The sequence below is a fragment of the Tenrec ecaudatus genome, chromosome 6, assembly GCF_050624435.1.
Source record: "Tenrec ecaudatus isolate mTenEca1 chromosome 6, mTenEca1.hap1, whole genome shotgun sequence".
Taxonomy (NCBI): domain Eukaryota; kingdom Metazoa; phylum Chordata; class Mammalia; order Afrosoricida; family Tenrecidae; genus Tenrec; species Tenrec ecaudatus.
In genome coordinates, this window is record NC_134535.1 from 158,520,521 (window position 1) to 158,538,836 (window position 18,316).

Consider the following 18,316-nt stretch of genomic DNA (forward strand, 5'->3'; position numbering starts at 1 on the left):
ACATACATTGCCCTGGGCTTTGATACTGTCAGTGTCTGCCTTAGGAAACTGTGCTAGGATCTCATGGTAGCTTAATGTATACTACTATTATTTATAATACTTTTTTCCCCCCCAGGTTTTTAACAATCATTTTTTCCAAGTGACTATTGACGATCTGAGACCAGAACCTAGTAAACTCTCCATGCTGTGCCATGCAGATTCTTTGGGGATTTTGCCAGTACAATGGTGCCTTAAAAATGGAGTCAATCTCACTCCTCCCAAAGGTAAGTAGTCGGTGAAATTTTGCATTGTGGAGTGTCTTGGGAGGAGGGTCTTATGGTCGTGGAAGTAACGCTATCGCTCATCTGGAGAAGGCTAAATTGCCGTGTGCTGCCTGGTTTCAAGTACGGGATGCTGAGTTCGCCTCGATTGTTTTCTTGAAGCACTAAAATCTAATCCACGAGTGAAGCCTGTCAACATAGTCACGATGTCGCTGAATCTCATCACGACCTCCCTGCGCCATGCCCCTGGCATATCTCACTTCGCTCCTTGCACTGGCCTGGTGCTTTCGTTCGTCTAAGCGCAGTAGTGAAATTAATCACGTTGACATACACACCAGTTAAGTCCCTTCCTGAGTCCGTCTTTCCAGTGCTTTCCGGCTCACTCCGTGTCCAAGGGAGATGATGACAGCATGGGACAACGCCCAACCGTGGTGTCCATTTCCCCGTCTGACCTCATCTTCTACACGTTCACTTAAGCGGCTTCTGCCACACCAGCCTCCTGCTCTTTCTGGAGCATGCCAGCTACGTCCCATCCCTGGGACATTGGCGTGCTGTATTCCCATTGCCTGGCATGCTCTCGCCTGAGGTAGCTACAAAAATTCCAGGATGCATTTGTGAGGCTGTTTAATGAGCCTGATTGGAGCTTGATTGGCACCACTTTAGACTTATACACTAATTTAAGGGAAATGGACTTTTTTACTGTATTACCTTTTTGCAACTAGCAACCTTTTGTTGGCGTTTCCGCCTGTTCATCTCCCTCGCCGATATGAGTATGATTTTTTGTCTATTGACTTTTTGTCAATACAACTACCTTACTGAGCACATTCTCCAGAACAGCTTATTTAAGACGTGGCTTATCTGATTCTTGCAAGTGGGCAGAACTAGCATCCGACACTGGCGCTGTTGGGGCTGTTAATTTGTTTCCTTTACTAATGTTCTCTTTAGTCATGGTTATCATTTTTGTGTGAGACAGTTTGGCAAATCTACAGGTATTTACACAATGGTCTCTTTCAGCTGTTTTAAAACGTATTGCCATGTCATGCTGTTAGGCCATGCATATTGACAGCATTGTTCAGATGTTCTGTAGCCTCACTTTTTGGGGGTCTTGTTTGCACTACACATTTTTTAAAGGTGTGTTAAAATATCCTGCTGGAGCGGAGGTTTGGCGTACTTTGTCTTTGGAGTTTGTAGCTGCTCCTCTGGTAGGGTGTTCAGATTCAGGGTGCTTAGAGCTCCTTGGCGACCATTCTCTCTATCCGTAGCCATAGTAAGGCATTTTGCCTCGTGTCTATATTGCCCAACTCCTTCTTTTGCTGGTCTGCTTCCTCATGTGGTTTTTCATTGGAGTTTGTGATTTGTGTATTTTTAATTGTGGTTTATGTTTTTTCATTATGAATGAGTTTCCAGTGGTGGCTGCTATTTCTGTGGGGGTTCCGTCTAGTCTAGATTGAAGTAGTAATTTCTCTGCGGGGCGGTTTTGCATTAGCTTGTGCCCAGTGATTTTTGTGTGGGTTTTACTGCTAACTGCAAGGTCTCCTGTTCAAAACCATCAGCCTCTCTGAGGGAGAAAGATGAGGCTTGTCATAAAGGCTTCAGAAACCCACAGGGGAAGTTTTACTGTGCCCTATTGGGTTGCTATGAGTCCGAATCGACTCAATGACAGTGAGATTCTGAAGGAATATTACTATGTTATTTTATTATTATTGTGTTATTAATTATTTTTATTAGGAATATTATTGTTTTTAATGCTGCTGCCTGTCATCTGCCCTCCAGAAAGTAGACTCCATAGGGTCAAAGATAAGTGTGTGTGTGTGTGTGTGTGTGTGTAATTTAGAACAGCCCCCCAGGTACAGACCAGGTGTTTGGGTTTTTAAGAAATGACTGAATGAACGTGTGCTAACTCTCCAGTCTGTGTCATACAGAACTGTAGAACTAGACCTTCTACCCACAGGTGTCTGGCTTCTTGGTGTCACCGGGCCTTCATCCTGAGACCTGGGAAGGCAGCCGCAGTCCCTGCTGTTTCTCTGGCCCAGTTGCCCAGCTTTGTCTGGTTCCGTTTTCACAGCTTGGACAGCCTGCTTGGGGGTTGGGAACGAGACAGTGGATCCCTCTGTTCCTCGCCTGTGAGCCCAGGCTCACCTGCCCTGTGCCAGCTCTGTATAAGGAAGGATCGAAGTTGTGCCTCAACCGAGAACATGGAGGTGGCTGGCAGTTTCAGTTGTGAGATTGTCGTTTCGTAGCGAACTGTGGAGTCTAAGATAGATGTTCGGCGGTTACTAGTGCTTTGCCTCCTTCCTGCCTGTCAGCCCATGGTATCCAGTGTACAGAAAGTGCTTCATGAACCAAATAGAGAACACATTGGAAATACTTGTGACAGAGCAAAGTGCTTCCCAGTGCCAGGCCTGTACCTCTCATCTGTGTCATCTTGTGCCCTCCCTTGTGTTGCTGCTGGTGCCTTCGAACTGCCAACCTTCCAGTTAGCACCGGGCACTGAGCTGCTCGCGGTGCCACGAGGACGCCTTCCTAAAAAGAGCAGTTAGGTCTTTAGAAGTGCTCACTGGGGGCTGCGATGATTCATGAGGTTTTCTGAGAGGGGATTAAGAAGCTGCTCGTGTAGAGTGGCTTCTGTTTTATTATCTTCCCCTCCCGTATCTGGTCACGATATTTGCTGATCTCTCAAGATGATTGTATCACTTTTCCTTTTAAAAAGAGGTTGAACGAAAAGTTAAATACGCTTGCTATTTACACAAGATAGGATCGCACTCCCGCAGTGTAAACAGTCTCGGAGGTGAAGCTCCCCCCGCCCCGCGGCGCTCTGGAGTAAAGCCACCGAAGGCACCATCACAGCAGACAGGGCTGCAGCCCTGCAGGTGAACTTCTGCCACACTGGGGTCTGTATGCTGATAACCCTGAAGGCCCCCCGCACCCCAAATCCTCGACATCCCGTACTATCACTGCCAGTACCTCATCACCGTCTTACAATCTCCAGGCTTGTGTCTGTGACTCCCATTTAGGAGCTGTTTCATCTTGTTTTCCTTCCCACCAACTAACCAGAGCCTGGCGAACTTCCAGGACAGAGATACAGAAGAGATGTATTCTTTGTAAGAAGTGCAATTAGTTACTACGACTTCCTTCATTCTTTAAGAATTAAAAACAGCTCTAGTTGAAGATTTAACATGCATGCACTGCATAAAATTTTTTAACTACAAAAGTTGATAAGGTATTACGAATAAGACTCTAGTCCTGAAATATTTGTGATCGTGGTGGAAACATGAAAAATACAAAGAAGCGGTAGAAAACAATGACCACACATCCAGCCACCCAAACTGTTATTTTTATATGTACTCTTACATTTTTCTTACAAAAGCGTTTTATCTTTGCATGTTTTTGTCTGAACCTGATGATTCTGGATTATGCCTGTCGTCATATTTTCATCTAAACTCACAGTGATTTTGTTCATAAGCTACGCACAATTTCATGCCCGTGTGGCTTTCCTTGGACAGGTCTCCCACATCCCACTGCCTTCTGTGGGATGTAAAGTTGTAGCATTACAAGCTTATTAATCTGTAAACTTTTTTCAGGTTTTAGAATTATTTTTATAGGATAAATTCCCAGCAGCTAAATTGCTATGTCAAAGGGCACGAACATTTTTACTGCCAAGCTTTTTTTTTTTTTAAATAAAAAATTTGTTCATTTACACTGCCAATCGTAATGTTTGCAAGTGGAGCTGTTTTATGTCAGTTAATTGAGATCATAAGGAAATGGGTCGTCGACCTCGTCCCCTTTGGACCTGCGACACTTGGGCCATCGTTCCAAATAAACAGGAATCGAAGCTTGAGTAACTCAAGTAGTTATGGTTCAGCAGTCCCTCTGGCATCTTTTTGCAAATTTTAATAGTCTTTAGTTTGGGCTTTCTTTCTTTCTGAAAGTATTTCCTGTCCCCCCTCTACTCTTTCCCTCCTGGGATTAAACCATGTTTTCCCAGCTTCAGCTAAGCTGTAGTGCTTGTTCTGTCTGTGTTGATTAATGACAATGTGTATAATTGACCCCTGTTGTCCCTGTTATACAATCCACGGCAATTTGTTTTTATGCAGCAGTTATTTTCCGAACTGTCACAGAACTGCCTTACAAAGACAGTCCATTACCAGCCCAGAGGCGGAGGATTTTAAGTGATAGAGTGAGCAGGGAACCCGATGAGAAAAAGGCACTGAAATCCAGGCTGTTAGAACGGCCAATGAAATGGGAGCGTTCAAGAGGTAGAGTAATTATTTAGGTTTACCAAAGGTAACCAGTAAGACCTGACTATATCTTGATGCTATTAAATGAAAAATGACCTGTTGTTTGGTGGAAACCCTGAGACCATGGTTCTTAAAAACGGAACTAACTGCCATTAGTCAATACTCCTACTGATCCTCTGGGGCAGGGTAAAACTGCCCCCCTGAGTTTCCAAGACGGTTTCCAGAGGTAGAAAGTCTTGTCTTTCTCCCGAGGGGCGCCTGGTGACTTAGAACTGCCAACCCTGTGCTTCACAGACCATCATATAGCCACTGTGTCACCAGGGCTCCCTTATCCTCTTAAACCTAGACTTGAACCTACACGTGGAATCACCTTTCAGCCAAACCACCGACAGGCTTGTCAAGTAGACAGTCAGGGCATGAGGATCATGCTCCTCAGAATGGACAGTTCAGGAGAACAAAAGAGCAGTAATTGCCTACGCACAAAGTTGAGCCGGCAGGAAAGATGGGTGAAAAGAAAAACTGAGAATCCAGGGGAGGACAGGGGAAGCGTGGTTATGCGTCGTGAGCATAACACCTAGTGACAGGAAACAAGAACAGCCGTCTAAACTGTTGAACTTGTGTCCGCTAAACTTCCATGCAAGCCACAGTAAAGTAAGGAATGGCTCTGCGTAGAGAGACTCAAGGACTGGGTTTGGAAGGTGCCAGAAAGCCCGGTACAAGGAATTTTATGGAGTGGGTTAAAGTCCAATAGATATTGGCCGCTATGAAGATAGTCAAAGAAAACCCGGTTCTTGTGGCTGACTATGCACAAGGATGGCTTCTCAGGTGGACATTTTATCTGTCCAGAGGCTGAGTGTCAAGGATACCCCAATTCTGTGAGGGGTTGGGGGTTGGGAGTGGGGGGCGGGGTGAGAACCTACTGCTATGAGAAGTCTTTTCACTCTTTTATCCTGACCTTTACCATGGCCTCGATGAGATTTTCTTTACTCACAATAATAACCGTAGTACTTAGACCTCAGACCTAAAGAGCTGTCTGAGTGGCTTGAAGAACAAAGGAGGGAAGTGAAACTGAAATGGACTCTTGGAGTCTTGTGACAAGTTCACGTCAAACAATCACACTCACTCACTCACTCACTCACTCACTCACTCACTCACTCACTCACAACTGTAGTGTAGCAGAGGCCCAGGGAAAAATTGGAACCAAGAGAGTCTTGAATAAAATAGATCTGCCTAAATAAACAGCACCCTCTGTTCAAGGGATTTATCTTGTCTTTATCCACTCCATGGTCAGATCCTCAGTGGCATGCCTTTTTGCCTAAGGCTTCTCTCCCCAACTTACCACACCTTTATTCTTGGAGAAGGCTGGGAATTAGCCCCCAGGGAGAAAGGAACACCTTCCCGAGTAACCCCAGTGAAATAAGGAGAAATGATGACACAGAATCAAGCATGCTAACCAGGAGGGTAGACTTGAAAGATCTTTTTGTTTTATGGATTTGTAAATGAGGAAAGCTAGACACAGAGAATTTCATCAATTTTTCGCTTGGGTCCCGAGTTCCAGGTCGAGCTAGGCCTAAATCCCAGAGGTCTTGCTCTCTGGCTCCAGACCTTTTGTACTGTTATGGACCTCCTTGAGGATGGTTCCTCTCTTTCTATTCACTGATGCGAGGATGGGGGCCAAAACCATTCCAGAGAATCTCCTCCCAAAGCAGCGGATTATAGTAACCGCAAAGAAACGTGCATCTCGCCTTGTTTAAGCCATGCTTGCTTTCGTCTGTTTAAAAGTGTTCAAAAGAAGCCGGTTCTGTTTTTCTGGACTCCTCTGCTGCCATTGGCGGTCAGCTAGAAGGGCGCTCTGGAGAATGGGGCTGGGGGGGGGGGGGGAAGCAGGTAGAACAACTGGAAGAATGTCTTCTTTGAGTTTGCAAAACTAGCCAGAAAGACTTTATTTAGAAAACACAAAAAAAGAAGAACACCCCACTGCCACGGAATCTATTCCGACTCACAGCGACCCCTGTAGGACAGAGCGGACTTACCCCTCCGGGTTTCTGAGGCTCTCAGTCTTTCCAGGAGCCAAAAGCTTCATCTTTCTCTTAAGGAGCCGTCCATGGAGTCGAACTGCTGACCTTGCAGTTAGCAGCCTAACTCATAGCCCGCTATGCCGAAACTGAAGAAATGTGTCGTGTCTCAGAACTCCGAGGCTTCTTGTCCCCTTGCTGGAAGGAAACGATCAGTTTTCAGTGTTTCTTGAATAACAGAAGAACACATCTGTAAGTCTAGGGAACGGTCTAGATGCATCTCTAGAACCACAGGAGGACTCTGATTGTCTTAATGATTATATCTTCCCATCCTGTGCAAACAATCGCAATACAAAATGCGGAAAATTGAGCTTCCTTCATGAAAACTGTGCCCATTTTACACTCGGGGTCTACAAATGACAGAATAAGACAGTCGGTGTCTTAAGATACTTCATTGATTCCTATAATCTTTGCACAACTGTGAACTTTAGCAACCTAAAGTCAGTGGGTGTGAGGCTGTGGGGTTTTTGATGAGGTGGAGAAAAGGAGTTGGGGGACATGGGTCCAAAATAGACTTAAAATAATTCCTTCTAAATCGAATTGACATGTCCTCAAGCCAATGATGAGAAAACCTAAATGAGGATGGATGCATTGTGCATGCTTTCAGTGCACCTTAATTGGGACGGTGTTCTTCACTTCCCTTTTCTCCCGTGTTCATAGGAAAGGTTTAAACATTTCACTTCTTTTCCAATGGCATTTTTTGTAATTGTTTGACTTTATGGAAGCAATACTCATTTTAAGAGATGTTCTCTTGGCGAAATTAAGCCATATGCCCACCCTCGCCTCTTTCTTAGTGTATGACTGAGAAATGTGTTCCCCAGCTCCTGCCATGTTTGGCCTTGGCTGTCATAATGCAGCTAATATGATTACACTTTCCGTAATCTAGTTTTTTAAAAAAAGGAAGAAAAAAATCACTTCGGTAGCATCTGCATTTAATTAAGTTCCATATTTACAAATAATTGTTTTTCAACTTCCATCTTTATGTCTTAAATCTGCCTCAGAAGCTTAACACCAGAGAAGCCCAACTCTGTCCAATTCTCATTTTTCTTCCACCTCAGCAATTTTAGTCTAAGGCAAAATTTATAGTCTTTCTCTTCCTTTATTTCTTTAGGGCTTTTAGCCCTAAAACCTCTACTTCTTGTTTGCCATTGACACGTTTCTTCTGTTACTTCTGAAAAATCATCCTGAAGTAGGGTTTAGTTCAGTTTTGTTTGAGTTTCAATATAAATTGTCATGGTTTCCGTGTAGAGACTAAGAAGTAAGTTCACTTGAACTCTAAATGTGCATGATGAAGAATTCCATGTATTACAGTAAAATGGATTATGGGGATGGGTTTTATGAAATAGACTTCAGCTGTCTTCCCATCTGACACATCGACCCATTGGCTTGTGCTCTTGTCTGCAGTGTCCACTCTTCACTTGCGATACAGCGATGATAGTAATGCTGTGTTTTACGTCTGTATGTAATACTTTGCACTTTTCAAAATATTTCATTTGGTCTTGATGAAATTGGAAGAGCTCATAGGTCGAAGAAGCATCATCCTTTGGGGGTGGGTAGACTTGCACCCACATTTATCTTCATTGCTGACCCAGTCTTAAAGCAGGGTCATTTGTGTCAGATGTAGCTGAATGTTGTTTTCTCTCCGTTTTGCTGTTCACAGGTTACCCTGGCCAGGACTTTGACTGGGCAGATTATCACAAGCAGGATGGGGCCGAAGCAGCACCTCCCTTCTGCTTCAGAAACGTAAGATGCTTGTTTCTTACTTTCATCGTTGTTCGGATTATAGAGGTCTGTCGTAGATTTTCTAAGTTGCTTTCTCTTTATGGAACAAGGTTAGAGAACTACCTGGTGCCATAGGAGCATCACGCTGCCGTGGGTTTCGAAAAGCTTGTACAAGGGGGCTTCGGAAAGCTCACGGAAAATTCCCATTATCTTTTCATTCCCACAGGCTTTCTGGAGCCCCCTCGTATATTAATTCAGGTGCGTCTAAGCTATGGTGACACCAGCTGAGGAACAGAAGCCGCTCGAACAGGTCATGAGCGTATTCTCACTTATGGAAGGGTCTCAGAGGTTCCTGATTGGGCAATTCTTCTTGTTAGGGGGAGTCAGGTGAGGTGCCCTGGTTTGTCCAGTGGTTAGGGATCAGCTGCTGACCAGAAGAGCTGAGGTTCAACCCCTCCAGCCACTCTTTGGGAGAAAGATGGGATAGTTTGCTCCTACAAGGATTTTCAACCGTTGAAACCTTATAGGGCAATTAGACTCTGTCGTAAAGGGTCGTCACGAATTGGAAGGGACTCAGCAGCAGCGAGTCTTACTTGTTAATTGCCAGAGGAAACCAGCCTCCAACAACCAAAGGGCCAGAAGGCGCAAATGTATGGAGGTAATATATGAAGAGTAAAGTAAAGTCAGAGAGGATAAGAAAGATAGGAGAGAGAATAGAATAAAGGAGTCAGACATTTTGTGGTAGCATGCTCACCTCAGCTCCTCTTGATGGATCCCGCGGAACTGGGAGAAGTGAGAAAGAGTATTTGGGACATTTTAGGCAGCCTTAAGACATGCATGGTTGTCACATGTGTCACGAGGTGGGTGGTGTCTACCTTAAGGTCCCTGAGCTCACAGGTGAAGAAACCTAATACCAGCATTGGGGGAAGGGACAAGTGGGGCTGGGCATCTTGGCCAGAAGAGAGAGCGAAAGGATCATGTCTGCTTCTACAGGGAGAGATACTCAACCAGGTGCTCACTGTAAGGCAGCGTAGCTGTTCAGGGGAGAATCTGTGGGAGTGATTTGTAAAGCAGGATCATGTACTTGGACTTTACCTTAACTTACCCAAGTAGAGGCTCTTCTACCACGGAACACCAGCTTTCCAGATGCTGCTGCTATAAGTTAGGGAATATAGTTCTCATCATATTTCTCACAGTTCATCTGTTTTCTCTGTATTGGTATGCCTCATTGGAATCTAGCCAGCAGGTAGGGAAGGAGATCAGGAAGAAAGTATCCCTAATTCTAAAAGTGGTCGCCTCTCATGGGTGAGCCTCTGTCAGTCTGTGTGTGAGGCTAGAGAATGGATTGGCGCTACACAACTGTTTCCTGCTGCTGCTCCAGACTGCTCTAGATCGAGGACAAACAGTGGAGAGCTGGCCATCCAGGGCCATCATGATGTCTGCATTTGCCATTTAGTAAATATCGGTAAGCCCAGTGATAATACTCTCTCTGCTCCGGAGGTCCATTCTTAAAATATACTCTGTTTTTTCCTCCTCTAGGTGTTTTATAAGTTGATAGCCAAATACTTTAGTCTGTTGATTACTTCAAGCTACTTGTTGTTGTTGTGGTGGTTGTTGTTAGGCGCCATGTTTACAATGGCGATCCTCTATGCAGCACAATGACCCTGCCTGGTCCTGTGCCACCCGCCCCATCATTCCTGTGTGTTAACACCGTTGTTGAAGCCTCTGCGTCAGTCCATCTCATTGCGGGTCTTGCTCTCTTTCGCTGACAGCTTTGCTCACAGAGAGCCTATTGGTGGAATACCAGGATCTCTGGGATACATAGAATAGCAGTGTGTGTGTTGTGCCCGTGCATCCTTGTACTTGCATAGTTCAATGCAGTGCTTCTACCCATCACTTTGTACAGTTACTCATCCAAACGCCATCATGCTTAGGAACGATGAGAAAGGGCTATAAATGGTGATCCCCGTTTGGAGACTGTGGGGTCAATAGTGGCTTAGTTTATCGCACTATGAAAATGAGCTCCTTATGGGATGAAAAACATGCAGTTCTCTGACGAGAGCCGGTAGTTACAGCCATGTAAATTGTTTCCAGACCAAAGCCTCGTTTTCTAGACATGTGCTCCAATGGTTGCGGATTCCTTGGCCCCCGGCGCACAGTTTGTACGACACGGAGAGCAGAACGCGAGAACTCCGAGCTTAGGAGCGAGAAACTCCATACGGAACGGGGGTCAAGATCGGTTTGGGGAAAATGCAGTCGGGTCATTATTGGGCCAACTTGTAGTGAGGACTGTAGAAGCAAACCGGTGGGTGAGTTGGGAATTCAGGGCCCTTCCAATGATTCCATGAACTTTCCATTGGATGACGTTGCCTCTCCGCAAGAAGGGCCTCTCTGTCACCTCAAAGAACTGTGTGGAGTGTGTGCCGGTGGTATGTGGGCACCGCTGGAACGTGCCACTGTGAGGGTCATGGGCGGACCGTCCTACGGAGGATTGGTGCAGGGACTTCTTTCTGGACTGCTCACATAAGACCTTGCTGTGCTTGTGCTTCCCTACCTGACAGCAGTACTGTGTCTCGCTTCATTCCCTGGCCACGGGCAGAGCAGCCCCCACAGCTCCTCCTCCTGCTGTTTCTTCTGTGCCAACAGCGCGCTACTGCAGAGTGTTGGTTTGAGCTCACGTTCACCCAGCAGTTGTCCAGATGCATGTTTCATAGGGAAGCGAGCGGCCGCATCCCCAGGTGGCCTCTGAGCTTGCAGGATCCGGCTATGGAGATCGAAGGTGCTTTAATGAATTTGCCGCTGTCTTCATTGCGCGTGCATTTTGTTACGCCTCTGCCCACTTTTGTTTCTGGCTCTCCGTTTATTTAATAGACAGGATCGTTATCTGCCCATTGGCATATGCATCGCATTACTGGCCCTTCGCTGGCTTTGTTAGTTTGCTACAAGTGTTCTTTAATGGAATGCTTATTAGGAATTCCTTTTTTAATCACACATCTCCCGTGTAGCCTGGGAGAGCTAGTGTAGAAATGGATGCCTGGCTGACATTCCCCCAGGGATGTTTAACTATCAAAGGCATTTATGAAAAGGATTGACAGAGCCAAACGCTTAGTAAAATCAACTCACAGGTAACAGTTTTGCTATTGATCCTTTACAAATTGCCCTCAAGCAGTGAGCTGAGACGACAGTAGGTTATGCGGTTGTAGCTTTCCCTTATTAAGTAGGATAAAATGCACTTTAACTCACTTAGCGGTTTTCAGGCAGCCTATCAAGTTGTATTATCAGAAAGGAGCTCAATACACAATATGTGTGGACGAGGCAGGATGACTTGCAGAAAAATAACCCTCCTGACACACTGTCTTGGTTGCTGTTTCCAAAGGAACAGAAAGGAACGGAGGAAATGAATTTCTTAACCCAGATCGGATAATTGTGCGCTGGTTACGTAAAGTCAAAATTGCAATTTCCCACCTATATCGAAAGGCACATACATGTGTAGCACCTTAATTTCTTTCTATGGCTTTTACATAAAGATTGCTGTCTCCGCTACGGATTAACCGCTGACACTGAGTCGATTCTGATTCATAGTGACTATGTAGGACAGAGGCGAAATGTCCCGTTGGATTTCCAAGGCTTGGATCTTTACAAAGCATAGCCCAGTTGGGCTGCCGAACCCAAGGTCAGCAGTTCCAAACCACCAACCACCGTGCAGTAGAAAGATGAGGCTGTCTGCTCCCAATCGTGGCAGTTCTGGACTCGCACAGGGCCAGCCCTGCCCTGGCCTGTAGGTTATGACTAGGGGTCATCAGATGGAGTGGCTGGTGGTGTCAAGTGCGAAGCTATTTAACCTCTAGGACTCCTCGGAGATTTAGAGGAACATGTTTGTCTCAGTCTATGTATTTATACAATACAGATGTATTTTCTATCGATACATGTATTTTTACAGTGTTTTTAACTGTCTTTGTATAGCATTCTAACTTGCCTGATTGTGATTTATGGTAGCTGGTGTCTGTGAAAATTAATCTTAAAATAATAGGAAGGCTTGCTTCTAGTGTTAGCTTAGTACATGTGCACTGAACTGACTTCCCCATAGGTAGGAACTGTAAAGTCGAGATAAAATACTAGCACAACTGTCGGAGAGCACTGGAGATTGAGTAATGGCAGGCTCTGGAGGGAGCAGATGCTTGGAAGCCTATGTTGTTGCTGTTTGTTGGTTTGTTCATTTTTCTGTCGTTTCACTTTAGGGTAGCCAGTTATGAAAACACAGGGTTGCCCAAATAGGGATTGGCTGAATTTTATTCTCTCTCTCTCTCTCTCTCTCATTCTCTTTCTCAATCAGGGGCAAAACAGTGATTTGCTGAACTAGATACACACATGCACATACACACACACTACCACCACCAACAACAACAAACTCACTGCCATTGAGTTGTTGCCTACTCTGTAGAGTTGCTGTACTCTGTAGAGTTGCTGTCCTAGAACTTCCCCTTCTTAGTTTCCAAGACTGTAACTTGTGATAGTTACAGGGAGTCAAATGGCCATTCTTGTAACCACAGCTTTTGAGAAGTCAGGGGAAACTGCCTGGCCAAGGCAGGAGCCACACCTCAGCCTGTGTCAAGCTGAGGATGCTGTAACTGCGCTGAGACTTAAGCTGTTTGTATTTTGAGTTCAGCCAAGTTCATGTTTTGTTAAAAACAGAACTGTTAACATCTCTTGGGAGGATTGGGCAGAATGCAGACTCTCCACAAGAGCATTGAAAACATCTGGGTTGCACTTCAGTACTTCGAAGCATATGAAGAGAAAGGACAAGGTGACCATCCACAGAGACCAGCTGAGCCACAGCCCCGGGCTGGTCTGTTTCTAAAAGACTCTCCAGGTGATTTGTAGCTTTTAATTCAGTGCTTCCACAAGCGTTTGAAGCCCCCTCATTCAGCATTTGAAATAAGCAAATGCACTGGAAGGGCTTAATAGTAACCTGGAGATGAGAGTGGAAAGTGTCCATGATCTTTAGATAGAAATGGTCCGATCCGAAGAACAGAAAGAGACAGGCGGGGGATGATGAACAGAGCCTCTGGGGTCTGAGGAACAATACGGCATATGCTGGAGACCTAGATGATCTAACACGAGAGGCTGTGGCAGAAAAAATAATCTGTAACGAGCTAATGGTACCCAAAGTAGATGAAAGGCACATTCAGGAATCTCATTGAACCCCCAGGCAACACAAATACAAACTCAGTATGATCAAATTATTGAATAGCAAACATACAGGCAACAATCTGGAAAGCGGACACTTCAGTAAAGAAGATATATAGATGACAAATAAATGAAAAGATGCTCAGCACACTGTCATTTGAGAAAATGTAGATTGAAACCATGACAAGAGAGTACTGCATACCCGTTAATATTTGCTAAAATAAAAATTACCGACAATACCAGATGCTGGAGAGAATTTAACGCCTGACACACTCATCAAGTGCTGCTGGAAATTTTAAAATGATATCACCACTTTGGAAAAGAATTTATCAATAAAGTTAAACATACACTTACCATATGATTCAGCAATCTCATAGCAAGAGAAATGAAAATCTATGGTCACACAAATTTGTGCTTCAATGTTAACAGTGGCTTTATTAATGATGATTTCAACTGGAAACAACTCAAATCTTGAGCTGGTAAATGGACAGACAAACTGCGGCACATCTATCTACTAGAACACTAGTTTACTCAGCCATCAAACAGAGCAAACTACCTATACAAATGCGCATGTAATGCGCATGTACAAAAGCCAGACTGTAAAACATGCATGTTGTATGATTCCGTGTATGTGTCATCATAGGAAGGAGAACCATCGGAAAAAAACAAACAAAGCAACAAATAAACAAAACATCAGGGTTAGGTGGGGTGTGGGATTCAGGAAGGAGCTGACTGTCAAGGATCCTTGTAGATATACTTTTCAGGGTCAAAGAACTGCTGTGTACTTGACTGTGCTTACAGGTACATGACTATATGCTATTCCACTACATGTATGTGTTCAGTGGGCCTGGCTTCTTAGAAGTGGACTCCAAAAGAGTGAACTTGACACTTTATAAATTTATAACGTGAGTTAAGAAGGAAGTAAAACCACAAATGTAAAATTTCTAAAAGGATGTTTTTTTGAAAAAGGACATTTATCACCAGGCAGGCAACCCTGTAATAAATGCTAAGAACATTTTTCAGAGTAAGGTGAAATGAAGACAGATGGCTGGGCAATGAATGTACAAATGTGCTTTACACAGTTGATGTATGTATGGATTGTGATAAGAGTTGTATGAGTCCCCAATAAAATGATTAAAAAATAAAAGAAATGAAGACAGATGGAAATGTGGATCTGCCTTTAATACCCGCAAAAATGTCCTCCAATACAGGCAAGTAGAATAAAGTATTTGTCCTTTGGTAACTTCGTGTAAGGGAAAATGCAAATGGGAGTAAGTGAAAAGAGAGAATTTGCATTCATTCATAGATTAATTCGCTCATGTAATATATGTTATTAGGTACTTACTGTATACGCCAGCCATAGCTCTATGGTTTGAGATATGCATGTGAGTTGAAATTGGTTAGACAGCTGTAGGCAGGTAGATACGTTGCTTGGAAGGAAGACTCATTCTCACTGTTCCTCGTGCAGAATGAGAAAAAAAACATGTATCAAGGCCTCTAGGTCTTATAAATAACAAATGTGTGTGTGTGTGTGTGTGTGTGTGTGTGTGTGTGACCTCAGCTGGCCAGCCCTCGGACTGCAGACCAGCACGCTGTGAGATCCCCTGGCTCAGGGTTGCTTCTGTTTCTCTTGCAGACATCGGTCAGCCGGGGCTTCACAAAGAACATGAAACTAGAAGCTGTGAACCCCAGGAATCCCGGAGAGCTCTGCGTGGCCTCCGTGGTCAGCGTCAAGGGGAGGCTCATGTGGCTCCACCTGGAAGGTAAGCGAGCGGTTAGTGCTGGGTCTGAAGACTAACCAGAGGCGTCCCCACACACGGTCCATCAGTAGAAGAATCCAGCACGTCTCAGAAGGCCCCCTTTTGCTGCTGCTGCTGCTGCTTTTTAAAAATAGTTTTATTGGCATTTAGTTCCCATGTCATGCAATTTAATAGTTCAGTCATGTTTAAATGGTGAAATCATTTCAGAACATTTTGTTCTTTCTCCTCATTGCTAGTAGCTCTCTATTCCTCCTCCCCGCTCCTGCCGACCTTCGCTGCCCTGTCCCCAAGAATCCTTTCATCCAGTTACTGTCTTTATAGATCTGCCTATCCAGATTTCATAGACAGAAAAATAATACAGGACAAGAAGCAGACAAACAAAAGCAACAACCATGGCCAACCAGAGTAAAAGCTCTACTGAAAAGACCGCAGGAATTATTAAAAACAGAAATGCTAAAATCATTCCAAAAGGATGTCAAACGACCAAGCTGTTACGTTCTACCCGAAGTTCATCTGCCATCATCAGGTTCACGGTGCTCCGTGTGACAGCAAGGCCCGTTACGACCCTGGGCTGTGGCCTGAGACTTCCTGTGTGGGGCCTTTAAAAATCATTGCGGGTCCTCACATGAGTGAAGCTAGTCCTTTCAGAGGCTCTCACCATAACGGATCGTTTCATAAAATGAGTTGCTGGATCAATAATTATGTTTGGCCTTTTTATGTCCATGATCTTGAAAGCTGATGTCCCAAGTAAATGACAGGTAGTCGCTGGGTTATGGGTGCCTGAATGAAAGACAACTCCTACTTGCCCTTTAGGGTCATGTAAATTAGCCCTCGTTTTTAAAAATTGAACCGCTGTTCCCAACAAATTCTTCCTTACTGTCACCTTTACTTGCTGCACTGGCAGTGTGTAAATCATTGAGAAAGCTTCGCGCCTTCTTGCACTAAAACTCCAAACCAAACTCGAACTCCAGACCAAACTCACTGCCTGCGCTTAGCAACCCGATGGGTCGGGGTGGACCTGCCCCTGTGGGTTTCTGAGATGGCAGCTGTTTACTGCCTCCTTTTTCTCCTGAGGATCTGCTGGCTGTTGTGAACTGCTGATCTTCCAGTTAAGGCTCCATAAGAAGCTTATGCACCTGTTCTGACTTCTCTATAACATCGTGCTGGCACAGTCAGGACCAGATCTTGTTCAAACCCAGGAGTAGCCTGTGCTATGAGTCACTTGTACTGCTGACAGCCCAGTGAGGGCTCTGAGGGCTTGGTTATTATGAGGGGGTCATTATATCCATTTTTTCTTAAATCATTTTATTGGGGCTCGTACAACCCTTATCACATTCCATGCATACATCCATGCCTCAGGGACTTCTATACATTTGTTTCCCTCATCATTCTCAAAACATTTGCTTTCTACTTGATCCCCTGTTATCAGCTCCTCATTTTTCCCCTCACTCCTCGTTCCCTCCGCCCCTATGAACCCTTGATAATTTATGAATTATTATTATTTTGTCATGTGTTACATCATCTGACATCTCCCTTCACCCACTTCTCTGCTGTCTGTTCCCCAGGGAGGAGGTTATATGTAGATCCTTGTAATCAGTTCCCCCTTTCTCCCTCACCTTCCCTCCACCCTCTCAGTATCACCCCTCTCACCACTGGTCCTGAAAGGATCATCTGTCCTGAATTCCCTGTGTTTCCAGTACCTATCAGTACCAGTGTACATCCTCCGGTCCAGCCGGATTTGTAAGGTAGAATTGGGATCGTGTGTGTGTGTGTTTGTGTGTTGGGGGCGGGGAGGAAACATTGAAGAACTAGAGGAAAGTTGTATGTTTCATCATTGCTATACTGCACCCTGACCCTTCTGTGAGGGGATGGCCCATTGCCTACAGATGGGCTTTGGATCCCCACTCTGCACTCCCCCTCATTCACATATAATTCCATTTTTAATGTGAATAGTGGCCATTATTTCTTCTATATATGTTTCTTCTCCACCCCAAACCCAAAAGAATTATAGAGAATGCCCAGATAGGCAATAAATAGAATTTAGACTTGGCTTTTCAATGATGTTTCAAATTGCGCCTCGTTTATTTCATTATATTTATTTATCAAGTGTACAGCTAACTCAGAGAACAAGTTTTGTACTCAGTTTTAGGATTTAGATAGATGACGCTATATTCCAGATGTTGTACTCTTTAAGTCAGAAATCATTAAAGTGGATTGTCTTGCAAAGATTTTTTCATATTTTCATAATCTATCATTGTGAAGAAATCTTTGATAGCATTCAGTAGTATTTTAGTGTGTGTGGAAAATCCCTTAAAGGACTAACAATGATGAACGATGCTGCTACTCTTAGTCCCTAGCCAATGGCAGATTCAGATTACCGTTGACGTAGGAAGCATGGACGGTCATGAAATTGTGGTTAGTAACTTCTCCCTCCTTATTTCCCAGTAAGTGTGCTTAAAAACAAGCAGAAGTTTTTCCAAAGCCTGTGGTGGTGGTGGCGGCTAGGCACCATCAAGCCCATTCCCACTCGGAGCAAACCTGTCTGTGCACAACAGAGCAGAACACTGCTCAGGCCTGCACCCTCCTCGCAATTGTTAATGTGCTTGAACCAGTCGTTACAGCCACTGTGTCGGACCATCCCATAGGATTAGCTTCCTCTCTTTCCTGCCCCTCTACCAGCTAGGCGTCTTTTCCCAGGGATGGGTCTCTTCTGATAACCTGCCCAAAGTACAAGAGACCAAGTCTCACCATCCTCCCTCAAAGGAGTCTCCGGCAGTTCTTCCAAGACCTGGGTGTGTCTGCTTCTCGGGTTGTCCGCAGTTCTTCACCGAGACCATCATTCACATGCATCAGCTTGTCTTCAGTAGCCCGCTTTCCCATGCACAGGAGGCAAGGCCCTGCCACGCGGCCGTTTAATAGCCGCTGCTGTGTGGCGCCATGGAGTAGATGCCAACCCACAGTGATCCCGTGAGCCGCAGAAGGAAACGCTGCACAAGCCCACGCCATGCTCACAGCTGAAGCGGGTGGTTACCTTACTCGGTGTCGTTTGCGTTCTTAATTCCCAGGCAATACTT

The 18,316-nt window shown here is 44.8% G+C and overlaps 1 protein-coding gene across 3 annotated transcripts in view; it reads left to right on the forward strand.

Annotated features, from left to right (window-relative positions):
* The window catches only part of SFMBT2 (Scm like with four mbt domains 2), a 264,343-nt gene that overhangs the window by 175,042 nt on the left and 70,985 nt on the right, over nt 1-18,316 (forward strand). For all 3 annotated transcript variants that reach the window (XM_075552409.1, XM_075552411.1, XM_075552412.1), the window contains 3 exons: nt 116-263; nt 8,234-8,316; nt 15,119-15,245. In XM_075552409.1, the coding sequence (XP_075408524.1) occupies nt 116-263; nt 8,234-8,316; nt 15,119-15,245 (358 nt within the window). The remainder of the gene's footprint in view (nt 1-115; nt 264-8,233; nt 8,317-15,118; nt 15,246-18,316) is intronic.